Source organism: Gymnoscopelus braueri (genome assembly GCF_963280865.1).
Source record: "Gymnoscopelus braueri genome assembly, chromosome: 12".
NCBI lineage: Eukaryota > Metazoa > Chordata > Actinopteri > Myctophiformes > Myctophidae > Gymnoscopelus > Gymnoscopelus braueri.
In genome coordinates, this window is record NC_137614.1 from 55,070,183 (window position 1) to 55,085,182 (window position 15,000).

The 15,000-nt window shown below is 39.6% G+C and overlaps 2 protein-coding genes across 2 annotated transcripts in view; one reads left to right on the plus strand and one right to left on the minus strand.

The window, feature by feature from the left end:
* Window positions 1-2,906, minus strand: part of LOC308097215 (uncharacterized protein) — a 5,197-nt gene extending 2,291 nt beyond the window's left edge. The window contains exon 1 of the mRNA XM_080444875.1: window positions 2,791-2,906. Coding sequence (XP_080301001.1) covers window positions 2,791-2,895 — 105 coding nt within the window. The 5' untranslated portion in view covers window positions 2,896-2,906. The remainder of the gene's footprint in view (window positions 1-2,790) is intronic.
* Window positions 2,907-11,653: 8,747 nt separating this feature from the next.
* The window catches only part of slc16a7 (solute carrier family 16 member 7), a gene marked incomplete at its 3' end in the record, with an annotated part of 10,640 nt that continues 7,293 nt past the window's right edge, over window positions 11,654-15,000 (plus strand). Inside the window, 2 exon segments of the mRNA XM_080444089.1 lie at window positions 11,654-11,864; window positions 13,256-13,483. Coding sequence (XP_080300215.1) covers window positions 13,267-13,483 — 217 coding nt within the window.

Below are 15,000 nucleotides of genomic sequence, written 5' to 3' on the forward strand. Positions count from 1 at the left end.
CATCATAGAGAACCTAGAGAAATAATAATAACACATTTATATTATTATATTTAAATTATTAAAGACCATCATACAGAACCTAGAGAAATTATTATTATTAACATTATTATATGTATATAATAAAGACCAACATACAGAACCTAAAGAAATCATTATTATTAATATTATCATATTCATATAATAAAGACCATCATACAGAACCTAAAATAATAATAATAAAATATAGTTTATATTATTATATGTATAATAATAAAGTCCATCGAAATAATAATGAAATATAGTTAATATTATTGTATTTATATTATATAAGTCCATCATACAGAACCTGGAAGAAATACATTTAATTAAATAAACTAAAACATAATTTATTAACCATTAAGTATTAAAGTATTTTTTACTAATGATTCTCTTTATTGTGTTTCTTGTTTCTCTTATTTGTGTGTCTTTGACATTTTATCACTTTGGTCAACTCTGTTTAAAAAATATATAATTACCATTTATCATTTATAGTTTAAAAAATATATAATTACCATTTATCATTTATAGTTTAAAAAATATATAATTACCATTTATCATTTATAGTTTAAAAAATATATAATTACCATTTATCATTTATAGTTTAAAAAATATATAATTACCATTTGTCATTCATAGTTTAAAAAATATATAATTACCATTTATCATTTATAGTTAAAAAAATATATAATTACCATTTATCATTCATAGTTTAAAAAATATATAATTACCATTTATCATTTATAGTTTAAAACATATATAATTACCATTTATCATTCATAGTTTAAAAAATATATAATTACCATTTATCATTTATAGTTAAAAAAATATATAATTACCATTTATCATTCATAGTTTAAAAAATATATAATTACCATTTATCATTCATAGTTTAAAAAATATATAATTACCATTTATCATTTATAGTTTAAAAAACTATATAATTACCATTTATCATTTATAGTTTAAAAAATATATAATTACCATTTATCATTCATAGTTTAAAAAATATATAATTACCATTTATCATTCATAGTTTAAAAAATATATAATTACCATTTATCATTCATATTTTAAAAAATATATAATTACCATTTATCATTTATAGTTAAAAAATTATATAACTAGAAAAAGTGCTCCTCGGAGCACAGGTCTCCGCCAGGTCAGGTAGGTTATTGTGGCCTCCTGGTGGCGCTATAATAGGCCAATGTTTAAAGGGTACCATTTGTTCTTAGGCCTTGCACGGCAATCGGACACTGCATTCATAGTTTGAGGCATTTTGTGCAACTTTTTTTTTTGCTAAATTAGACCTGCTGGTGGCGCTATAACAGGCCAATGTTAAAAGGGTGGCATTTGTTCCTCAACATAGTGTGAATGTGCGTGCAAAGTTTGACCGCAATCGGACGGTGCGTTCATGATTTGCGGAATTTTGTTCAAAACAAGCCACTACTGCAAACTTTAGATGTCAATCTTAGCCAATGAGGATGGAATATGAAAAATCAAACACATCCGTCTTGATCACATGACTATAGAGATCATGTGTACCGATTTGCGTGAAATTTGGATAAAATCGGAAGGAGTAATATAAAGAAATGTGTTTTACATAAGTCGGCCTCCTGGTGGCGCTATAAAAGGCAAATGGGAAAAATGCAGGGCAAAGGTTTTTCCTTGACCTCTAGGGAGTGCGCATACAAAGTTTTACACAGATCGGTGCAGTTATAGGTAAAAACATGAATCGGCCTGTTATAGCGCCACCATGAGGCTGATTTGAAAATTTTCAAGTGGCATTTATTCCTCGGCATAGTGGAAATATGCGTGCAAAATTTCACCGAAATTGCATGCTGTGTTCATGATTTGAGGCATTTTGTTGAAAATGGAGCACTCCTGCAAACTTTGGAAGCCATTTTTAGCCAATCAGAATGGAATATGAAAAATCTGAAAGACCAGTTTTGTTTAATGACTATAGAGATACTGTGTACCGATTTGCGAGATTTTTGGACAAAATCTGTAGGAGTACTGTCAAAAAATATGTTTTGCACAAATCGGCCTCCTGGTGGCGCTATAAAAGGCCCATGTGAAAAATCTGGGGCAGAAGTTCGGAATTGGCATCCAGGGAGTGTGTGTGCACAGTTTCGCTGCGATCAAGCCAACGGTGGCGGAGATTAGCTGGTGACAGACGGACGGACGGAAGGACGGACACACGGACACACGGACGGAGGGTAAAACATACTCTCTCGCCATGCCTTTCGGCCTGGCGGAGACAATTACCATTTATCATTCATAGTTTAATCCTATTGTTGTGTTTTTCTGTCTAGTTGGTTAACTGCAATTTTCACTTTGTCCACTTGAGGGCAACAGAGAACAAGGACAGAGCCTCTAAATGCAATGATTTGCCTGCCTGCTATTTTCAAATATAAAATAGCAGAAATAGCAGATCTACAAGCTTACAACTCGTCACGATGTGACGTGTTATAAGCTTAAAGAAAAAAGTATTTCTGCTATTTATACATGTATAAAATTATTAAATATGTCAATAATGTATTTGTATATTGAAGTTATTTGTCATATCTGCCTGTTTTATTCTGTTTTATTATGAAGCCTAAAATGCAAACAGAACATTTGTATTCATATGTTCCAATTATGTCTAACGGTCAAACACACTATTAAAACGATAATCGCAATTATTTGAGAGACAATTAATCATCAAACTTAAATTTACACACACACACACACACACACACACACACACACACACACACACACACACACACATACCTTAACAGCAGCAGAATGAGAGCAGAAGGTTCTCAGAGGAACAGCTTTCATCTTCATCAGAGATGAAGCTGATCTCCATGTTAATGTCTTCATGTTTACAAACATAATGTCCAGAGTCCATATAATGTCCTATAATATCCTATAGTCCTATAGTTTCCTATAGAGTCCTATAGAGTCCATATAATATCCTATATAATAGAGTCCTGTTGAATAAGGATCAGCTCATACAGACAGAGTCTCTCTGAAGCTTCAATGTCAGAACAGCTGATATAATGAATGATGTAACATTGTTACACAAGCTGCTACAATAACTGCTTGAACTACTATAATATATAGTATAATGTATTATATAATACTACACTAATGACCTCTTAAACACTATAATATATAGTATAATGTGTTATATAATACTACACTAATGACCTCTTAAACACAGGAGAATAGATCATATAATATATAGTATAATGTATTATATAATACTACACTAATGACCTCTTAAACACAGGAGAATAGATCCATCCAGTCTGTTTGGTAACATTGTGTCCATAATGCTGCTGCATGGAGGAGGGGGCGTGGTCTGTTTCGAGGATGATAAAATGAAGGATGAGTCGGAAATGCTCCTCACTGACTTCCTTCAATGCATTCCATTACACTTCCGGCGCCAGTAGGTTGTACTTCCGCCTCATCCTTTATTTTTTTGTAATCCTTGTTTTGAAACCAAACGGGTTTTTCTTCTTTGTGTTTAACTGGGGTGACAAGCTGTTGTAATGTTTCATACCGCCCCCTGCAGGCCTAACACTAGACACACACACACACACACACGCACGCGCTCACGCACGCACGCACGCACACACACACACACACACACACACACACACACACACACACACACACACACACACACACACACACACACACACACACACACACACACACACACACACACACACACACACACTATGAGCTTGTAGATCGGCTACTTTAGAATATAATGTAAAATGGGTTTAAATGGTTTTGATGCTCTATTAACTTTATGAGAGAATTATTATCATAATCTTTTTCTTTTTCTTTTACTTGTTTTTGTTTTAATTTTTTCATGTTCAGATTGTCTTTTTCTTATGTTTTTGTTGAATGAATTGTTCCTGAATTAAACTGTCCTAATATTTAATCTAATCTACACTGTTATATGTGAAAGAATAGACCAATGATTTGTTTACTAACATTGAGACTGGACGCACAGGTCATTGTTTCTAACCTCCGGCACCGCATCACATGGGCCTGTAATAGCGCCACCAGGAGGCTGTTCTTAGCATAACAATGTTTTTGTACTCCTACAGATTTTGTCCAAACATCACGCAAATCGGTACACAGTATCTCTATAGGTACACAGTATCTCTATAGGTACACAGTATCTCTATAGGTACACAGTATCTCTATAGGTACATAGTATCTCTATAGGTACACAGTATCTCTATAGGTACACAGTATCTCTATAGGTACATAGTATCTCTATAGGTACACAGTATCTCTATAGGTACACAGTATCTCTATAGGTACACAGTATCTCTATAGGTACACAGTATCTCTATAGACACACAGTATCTCTATAGACACACAGTATCTCTATAGGTACACAGTATCTCTATAGGTACACAGTATCTCTATAGGTACACAGTATCACAGTATCTCTATAGACACACAGTATCTCTATAGACACACAGTATCTCTATAGACACACAGTATCTCTATAGACACACAGTATCTCTATAGGCACACAGTATCTCTATAGGTACTAGGGCTGTAGTCGAGACCACCTAAAGCGAGTCCAAGTCAGTACCAAGTCCGAGGGGGGGCGAGTCCGAGTCAAGACCGAGTCCGGGAGGCCAGGGAGGGGGTCGAGTCCGAGTCAAGACCGAGACCGACGGGGGGCGAGACCAAGTCAAGACCGAGACCGACGGGGGGCGAGACCGAGTCAAGACCGAGACCAGATTTTTTTTTTTTTTTTTTTTTTTTTTATAGGTACAGAAAACAATCTTGATCTGAAACACTGCAATTATATGTTTCTGACTTTGGAAAAGCTCAAAATTAGGTATGCCTGGCCTACTACAATGAGCTCTATTCAATAAGTATGCATAATGTGTGAAAATGTGTATTGTCACTATGTGTAAATAAATGTACATGGCACTTTTATGTAAAAATATTACAAAATGTTTGATTCATTCAAATATTTATTTGAAATAACAAGTAAGTAACATAGCCAGAACACAATGCTTTTTGCTAAACACAACTGTGCTGTACAAGCTCATTTTAACCACAAAAAAGAAACAAAAACAAATCACCTTTAACACGACTGCCTGACTGGAATGTGTAGCCATAAAATTAAATCAAAGTGTGGTTGCATTTCAAAAACACAAGAGAATGCAGCATGGTGTGACCTAAACTAGCACGATGGGGTCTCATAATAAGTCCTCCTGCACTAAAAATCCTCTCCACCGGTGCTGAGGAGGCAGGGACTGACAGAACCTTCATCGCTAAAATGCCAAGTTGTGGGAATCTGTCTTGGTTTTCAACCCAGAAGACAAGTGCATCAGCATCATTGTTCTCAATTGCATCAAAGTACTTGGTGACTTGTGATGCAATACTTGCATCCTGGGTTGTTGAGCTACGTTTCTTGTGCGCTTTGTAGCGGGACAGGAGACGAGGACATTTCGCTGCTGGTGGTGAGTCACCGTCCACTTCCTCAGCAGTATAATAATAAAGTAATTAAGTACATTTACTCAAGTACTGTACAACTTAAGTACAATGTTGAGGTATTTTTTTTTACTACTGGATTATTTCCAATTTTCAATACTTTTACTTCTACTCATATCAGAGGCAAATATTGTACTTTTACTCGACTACAATTATTTGAAAACGTAGTTTGCAGCAGATATAAATTATTACATAATAAAAAATATATTAACCACTTTAGCCATATTTTTTACCATAGAGTAGACTATTTGAAAATAGCAGATCTACAAGCTCACAATTGTGAGCTTGTAGATCGGCTATTTTCAAATATTTTAGTACTTTCACTTTTGGTACTTTAAGTATATTTTGAAGCCAATACTTTTACTCAAGTAACAGTTTGAACACAGCTCAATTACTTTTACAGAGTATTTGCCTCATGCATACAGGTTGATGCTTTTATATTCATGGTGAAAATGTTTCTGGATGTAGGCCTACTTATTGTTTTATTGTATGAAATAAATAATAGGATTGATAGAATTATAGAAATAGAATTGATCTTAATATGAAAAGCAGAAAGAGGTCAGTCTCCCTGTGCGCAATTACGCACAATGTGGTACAACTTACAAGAGAATAGATAATTTAAGTGATTTGTACATTACATGTAGGTATATCTCCAGACAAGCCGACGACAGCATCGGTCAGGATCTAATGTTAATTAATGTTTTTAGTTTTGCTGCTTGGACTGATATATTTACTGCAGTGAGTGACACAGTATAATGTGCGCAAGGAAACCTTACTGAAAGCAGTCTCTATTCATCTTTAGATGATTAGAGACTGATGATTAAAACAACCACAGGCTACACAGTGAACACACAATAAATAAATAAACACCTGTTCGTGGATATAATTTTAAAAGAATATAAACTAGAGGGACAGGACTGCTGGTGTTCTGCTGCTGCTGCGCTGTCAACTGCTGCAAGATGATGTGCTCCAAGAAAGCTGTCCATAAGCGCCAGACAGCTCTCTTATAATGTTAATGTGAATGGGCTCCTCATAATATGGGTATAATAAAATTATTTCATTGCATTGTAGTGACTTGGTCTTGGACTCGAGTGGACTCGGTGGGGGTAGAGTCCCGAGTCCCTTAGTCCGAGTCCGAGTCAAGACCGAGTCAAATTATGGGCGAGACCGAGTCAAGACCGAGTCAAACTATGGGTGAGACCGAGACAAGACCGAGTAAATCAAAAAGCGGTCTCGAGACCGGTCTCGAGACCGAGACCGGTCTCGAGTACTACAGCCCTAATAGGTACACAGTATCTCTATAGACACACAGTATCTCTATAGACACACAGTATTTCTATAGGTACACAGTATCTCTATAGACACAGTATCTCTATAGGTACACAGTATCTCTATAGGTACACAGTATCTCTATAGGTACACAGTATCTCTATAGGTACACAGTATCTCTATAGGTACACAGTATCTCTATAGGTACACAGTATCTCTATAGACACACAGTATCTCTATAGGTACACAGTATCTCTATAGGTACACAGTATCTCTATAGGTACACAGTATCACAGTATCTCTATAGGTACACAGTATCTCTATAGACACACAGTATCTCTATAGACACACAGTATCTCTATAGACACACAGTATCTCTATAGACACACAGTATCTCTATAGGCACACAGTATCTCTATAGGTACACAGTATCTCTATAGACACACAGTATCTCTATAGACACACAGTATTTCTATAGGTACACAGTATCTCTATAGACACAGTATCTCTATAGGTACACAGTATCTCTATAGGTACACAGTATCTCTATAGGCAGTACACAGTATCTCTATAGACACACAGTATCTCTATAGGTACACAGTATCTCTATAGGTACACAGTATCTCTATAGGTACACAGTATCTCTATAGGTACACAGTATCTCTATAGGTACACAGTATCTCTATAGACACACAGTATCTCTATAGACACACAGTATCTCTATAGGTACACAGTATCTCTATAGGTACACAGTATCTCTATAGGTACACAGTATCACAGTATCTCTATAGACACACAGTATCTCTATAGACACACAGTATCTCTATAGACACACAGTATCTCTATAGACACACAGTATCTCTATAGGCACACAGTATCTCTATAGGTACACAGTATCTCTATAGACACACAGTATCTCTATAGACACACAGTATCTCTATAGACACACAGTATCTCTATAGGTACACAGTACCTCTATAGGTACACAGTATCTCTATAGGTACACAGTATCTCTATAGGTACACAGTATCTCTATAGGTACACAGTATCTCTATAGGTACACAGTATCTCTATAGGTACACAGTATCTCTATAGGTACACAGTATCTCTATAGGTACACAGTATCTCTATAGACACACAGTATCTCTATAGACACACAGTATTTCTATAGGTACACAGTATCTCTATAGACACAGTATCTCTATAGGTACACAGTATCTCTATAGGTACACAGTATCTCTATAGGTACACAGTATCTCTATAGCTACACAGTATCTCTATAGGTACACAGTATCTCTATAGGTACACAGTATCTCTATAGGTACACAGTATCTCTATAGACACACAGTATCTCTATAGGTACACAGTATCTCTATAGGTACACAGTATCTCTAAACTTAAAAATGTTCAAATCAGCCTCTTAGTGGCGCTATAACAGGCCGATTTGTGTTTTTACCCGATCTGTGTAAACATGTGTTTGTGCACTCCCTAGAGGTCAAGGAAAAACCTTTGCCCTGCATTTTTCACATCTGCCTTTTATAGCGCCACCAGGAGGCCAACTTATGTAAAATATATTTTTGGATATTACTCCTTCAGATTTTATCAAAATGTCACGCAAATCGGTACATGATCTCTATAGTCATGTGATCAAGACGGATCGGTAACATAAATTAAAAACAATCTACAAGCTCACAGCATACAGATTTACCTTACTTACTTACCTTACTACCCCGACTTAAAGGGGCTTAAAGGGGTATTTCACTTTAAAACTCTTCTGTCAGACTCAGTCAGAGTAGACGTTAAAATAACCCTACAAACTTCTGGGCCAGACGTGTTTGAAAGTGAAATATGCCCCTGAGTAAATATCCCTTTATTAGTATTAGTTTATTGATTGATTGATTGAATATTTTATTTGGCAAAAAATGTAAAACAGCACAGTTACATTTAAAATACTTTGTCTAACAGGTCCGTTCATAAAAGTCCTTGCGGACTTGTTTCCAATGAGGGCCTTGGTATTCAATTCATAGGCATATATAGTGGCACCACAGTTCAAATATCATTACAAAATAAACAGCAAAAAAAAAGAGGAAAAAAATAATATGTACAAGAACAGGGGGGGGGGGGGGGTCTGCTGTCTAACGGGAAAATGGTACTACCTCCTCCTTTGGCCTCCTGAAAGGTGATTTTTTAAGGCTCTTTTAAATGAGCCTAGCGAGTTTAATAAAAGCCCTTGAGTAAATATCCCTTTATTAGTATTAGTTTAATAAAAGCCCCTGAGTAAATATCCCTTTATTAGTATTAGTTAGTTAGATGTTAAAATGAATCAGAAGTGAAATACTAAGTATTCAAGTCCAGACGATATACTTTTTGAATTCTGTAATTAGAGAAGGAACTCGTGTGATTTAACTTTTCCAGAGAATTTGAGAGAAGACAGGATCTTATTCTGGGATTACCAACATGTAAAGACATTCCTTTCTTTCAATCATTTTAACCTTATTCTAACCCTAACCCTAACAGACAACATTTAACCCCATCTCAAACTAACATAAGCTACATCATCATCTTCTTAATACCCAGAGCCATCTAAATCATCAAACCATCTTTCTGCCCCTTTGGGTGAAAAAAAACTTCTTCTCCAATATATTCCACAACTGGACTCCATGACAAAGGAGAAGGTGTGTGAGACGTTCTAGTGGGAGTTGTTGCGAACGCGGAAGGAGGCGCGGCGAAGCCGCGCCTCCGACCAAGTGGAGCTTACTATGTAACCGTGCTCGGGTTGTGTGTGTCTCCGTGTGTGTCTCCGTGTGTGTCTCTGTGTGCGTGCACTGCCTCAGCCCTGTGTGCAGCCAAGTAAATGTCCAATATAGACGTACCATACATCAAATGAAAGGCCTTTGAAAACTGAACACACCTGTCAAGGTTGCGTTTAAGCCCGCCCCTTCCCCCGGAAGCCACGCCCCGGAGAAGGTTCCTAAAAACTCCCCATTGAAACCCCATGTTAAATGAAAAGTGCCCGAATCGCTCCGAAACTTTTTCTACCCCCCCTAAGTGGGGGTCTACGAACAAATACTTCGGGCTCGGATTTTGTCTCCGCCCCCCGGAAGTGGGTGAAACAGCCACTTCAAACACTTTGTTGAATTGTTCAAAAACATTCAAAGTTTTTTTTTTGTGAATTTTTATTTTTCTAACATGCTCCTTTTAACGCAGATTTTTTTTTTTAAATATTTTTTCTTATTGGTTACTTTTTTTTAGATGATTTCTTTTCATTATCATTTAATTTTGTTGGCGTTCGCTTCCCGCGTTCGCGCGTCTTACTTGTTGTAGAACATCGTGAAGCCAACTTCAAACAGAATGTGTAGCGGTTAGAGCCTTTCATGTAGATGGTCGTGTGTTGGAACCCTGCCTGGGGTCCACATCAGGGCATGTGGTTGTAACGTGTTCCTAACGTCAAATAAAATGGGTTCAGATCTGAGCCAAGTCTCCTGAGGAGGAGCGTCTGGAGCGGGTCCTGGAGGCAGGATCTCTTTATGAGTCATAAAGAGATCCTGCGCCACTGGTCGGGGAATCAATGAATGACAGGCAGCGCGATGTATGTGCTGTCCAGTGTGTCCAGTGTGTGTGTGTGTGTGTGTGTGTGTGTGTGTGTGTGTGTGTGTGTGTGTGTGTGTGTGTGTGTGTGTGTGTGTGTGTGTGTGTGTGTGTGTGTGTGTGTGTGTGTGTGTGTGTGAGTGAGTGAGTGAGTGAGTGGCGCCGGTTTGAGAAAAATCCTCTTAAAGTTGTGCCTGTACCTTTAAGACCGAACCCTGTACCTTTAAGAAGAAAGAACATGTTTCCACAGACTTACAACACATAACCTTTACATTCCTATAGAATGACCTGTAGCATAGTATCTATAGATCTGTGTTCCTATAGACTAGACTTACAACAACCCTTACATTCCTATAGACACACACACACACGCACACACACACACACACACACACACACACACACACACACACACACACACACACGCGCACGCACACACACACACACACACACACACACACACACACACACACACACACACACACACACACACACACACACACACACACACACACACACAGAGTTGTAGAACCAGTGTGGATCCTCCTTCTTTACAGTTTGTTTGAGCTCAGGGGCAACAGTGGCATTTTGACCTCGTCTGTGATTGGCTACAGCCTTCTTACTCAGAGCCATAGAGAGAGAGAGTTATGACACACTTTGATCTCACTGCAACGCAGGCTGCTATCTGACACAGACAGTATTTATATCATAACTCTATGGGCTGTAGTTCATTTATATTATAACTCTATGGGCTGTAGTTCATTTATATTATAACTCTATGGGCTGTAGTTCATTTATATTATAACTCTATGGGCTGTAGTTCATTTATATTATAACTCCATGGGCTGTAGTTCATTTATATTATAACTCTATGGAATGTAGTTCATTTATATTATAACTCTATGGGCTGTAGTTCCAAACATTGATAGACAGAGCATTTCCTCATTACATTACGGTGGGAGTCTATAGTGTTGTTACTCTCATACTATATCACGCTGCTCACTGTCATGACCTCATCTCACACGAAACCAGTGATTGGCTACTACTTTCTTACTCACTGATTGGCTGACAACTTTGTTACTCCCTGTCAATACCAGATCACACAGACCAGACCAGATCAGATCAGATCACACAGACCAGACCCTGGATGGATGGCTGGATGCATGAACCACAGAACAAGCAGTGAGAGGGAGTTGGAGTCAGTTGGAAGCAGACCGGTTGACATGTGATGAGACCACAGGTCTGCCAGCACTATAAGATCTACAAACACCACGTGATGAGACCACAGACCTGGCAGCACTATTAGATCTACAAACACCACGTGATGAGACCACAGACCTGGCAGCACTATTAGATCTACAAACACCACGTGATGAGACCACAGACCTGGCAGCACTATTAGATCTACAACCTGTCAGAACTTGACTCTCCACTTCACTTCACACGTTTCAACCATTCGCCCTGAGGTAAGACTTACCTCATGTGCCTTTACAAAGTGTATACTGCCTTATTTACCTGATTCCCCTTTACAATGCTGTTTATACTGCCTTATTTACCTGATTCCCCTTTACAATGCTGTTTATACTTATTTACCCGATTCCCCTTTACAATGCTGTTTATACTGCCTTATTTACCTGATTCACCTTTACAATGGTAATCGTAATGATGCATTTAAAAAGCGCTTTTATCCAAAGCGCTTTACGTTGATTGTGCCATTCACACATTCACACATTCACACACACATTCACATACACATTCATACACCGATGGAGGAGGAAACCATGCAAGGCACCAACCTGCTCATCGGGAGCACTTAGGGGTTCAGCGTCTTGCTCAAGGACACTTCTACACTAACTCTGGGGGAGCCCTCCAGCCCGGGATCGAACTGGGAACCTTGCGGTTTCCAGTTCACTCTACCCGGCCACTCTACCCCTGAGCCACTGCCGCCCCAGGGTTAGGGTTACTGTTTATACTGCATTATTTACCCGATTCACCTTTACAATGCTGTTTATACTGCCTTATAGACCATATTCACACGGCGGCACGGCGGCATGTTGCTATTAAGTCAATGAAGTGCCACCCCGGTTTCCACGGCAACAGGGTGGCACTTTCAATGTTAAATTCCCGCCGTGTGAATATGGTCTATTCCACTGCTGATTCAACCATGAACCTTATATTAATGATCATAACCCTTATGCACCTTATATAGATATATATATCATAAGCCTTATGCACAGATTGAAGGATAAGTTCACTTGAACCCTTGCGTCTCCATTATATTCTGAGGTAAACATTTGGTGAAAATAGCTGATCTACAAGCTCTACAAGTTCTCAAACATCTGTGTCTCAGGTCAGCCTGTAAATAACCTTTCATCCTGAATGACATTTATTTTACTGTATTAAGGTCTCTTTCCACCTATAAGATCAATATGTAAATCTTTCCCCCTAAATCTTTATATTTTACCATCTCTTATACTTCATACATTATGATATTATCAGCTTGTAAGTCTAAATGTCTCATTAACCCCTAATAGCTGTTGTTTTGGTTACAGCCTCTTGTTATGGTTCAGTTTGTCCTTGAAGCAGCTACAGTATAACTATGATCTCTGCCCTGAGCTCCAGGCAGAACTACCCTACCACTGACATGAGTGTGAATGTACTTCTGACCATGACATCATGTACATAAAGCATAACCACCTCCACCTAGAACACTGTCTCCATTCCTATGCAAATAATAATGATGATAATATGTAAATAATAAATAAAGTGTTCCTCCATGCAGGCAGCTCCACCACCCTGGACCCTACACCCTCCTGATTAATAATGATGATAATAAATAAAGTGTTCCTCCATGCAGGCAGCTCCACCATGCCTCCAGCAGTCTCCACCACCCTGGACTACACCCCTCCTGACGGGGGCTGGGGCTGGATGGTGGTCCTGGGATCCTTCATGTGCATCGGCTTCTCCTACGCCTTCCCCAAGTCCCTGACCATCTACTTTAAGGAGATCCAGGAGTACTTCTCTGTGTCCTACAGCCAGATCGCCTGGGTCTCCTCCATCATGCTGGCAGCTATGTATGCTGGAGGTTAGTATAGTCACTATACTATATATTATACTAGGGTACTGACTATAGTATAGTCACAATACTATTATTTGGATCTGAGGACCCCTTAGGGGGTTCCAGGTGGTCCCCAGCTACATGAACTCAGGGTCTTGAGCTCTGCCGTGTTGTTAGCTAAGCTGTTGCACCACAGTGCATCTACGTAGGTGGTGCACCTCCTACTGGCTCCACTGTCACACTGCAGTGTGTCTACATAGGTGTTGCACCTCCTACTGGCTCCACTGTCACACTGCAGTGTGTCTACGTAGGTGTTGCACCTCCTACTGGCTCCACTGTCACACTGCAGTGTGTCTACATAGGTGGTGCACCTCCTACTGGCTCCACTGTCACACTGCAGTGTGTCTACATAGGTGGTGCACCTCCTACTGGCTCCACTGTCACACTGCAGTGCGTCTACATAGGTGATGCACCTCCTACTGGCTCCACTGTGACACTGCAGTGTGTCTACATAGGTGTTGCACCTCCTACTGGCTCCACTGTCACACTGCAGTGTGTCTACATAGGTGGTGCACCTCCTACTGGCTCCACTGTCACACTGCAGTGCATCTACGTAGGTGGTGCACCTCCTACTGGCTCCACTGTCACACTGCTGTGCATCTACATAGGTGATGCACCTCTTTCCCCTCCTAGCTGAGCTCTGGGCTGGCTCCCACAGTGTCAGTTAGTTCGCCACCAGTTCCAGGTGTCTGACACAGTGTCCTGTCCCGTGGTAGGTCCCCGTAGAGGACCATGTTTCATGTGGTCCGTCCATGTGACACCTAGTGCCATTCATAGCATTCTTCTGTAGACTACATCCAGGGCCCTTTCCTGTTGTGCTGTGAGGGTCCATATCTCAGCCTCATACAGCAGTATTGACTCCACTGTGATGGTCCATGTCTCAGCCTCATACAGCAGTACTGACTCCACTGTGAGGGTCCATGTCTCAGCCTCATACAGCAGTACTGACTCCACTGTGAGGGTCCATATCTCAGCCTCATACAGCAGTATTGACTCCACTGTGATGGTCCATGTCTCAGCCTCATACAGCAGTACTGACTCCACTGTGAGGGTCCATGTCTCAGCCTCATACAGCAGTACTGACTCCACTGTGAGGGTCCATGTCTCAGCTCCATACAGCAGTATTGACTCCACTGTGAGGGTCCATGTCTCAGCCTCATACAGCAGTACTGACTCCACTGTGAGGGTCCATGTCTCAGCCTCATACAGCAGTACTGACTCCACTGTGAGGGTCCATGTCTCAGCCTCATACAGCAGTACTGACTCCACTGTGAGGGTCCATGTCTCAGCTCCATACAGCAGTACTGACTCCACTGTGAGGGTCCATGTCTCAGCTCCATACAGCAGTACTGACTCCACTGTGAGGGTCCATGTCTCAGCCTCATACAGCAGTACTGACTCCACTGTGAGGGTCCATGTCTCAGCCCCATACAGCAGTATTGACTCCACTGTGAGGGTCCATGTCTCAGCTCCATACAGCAGTA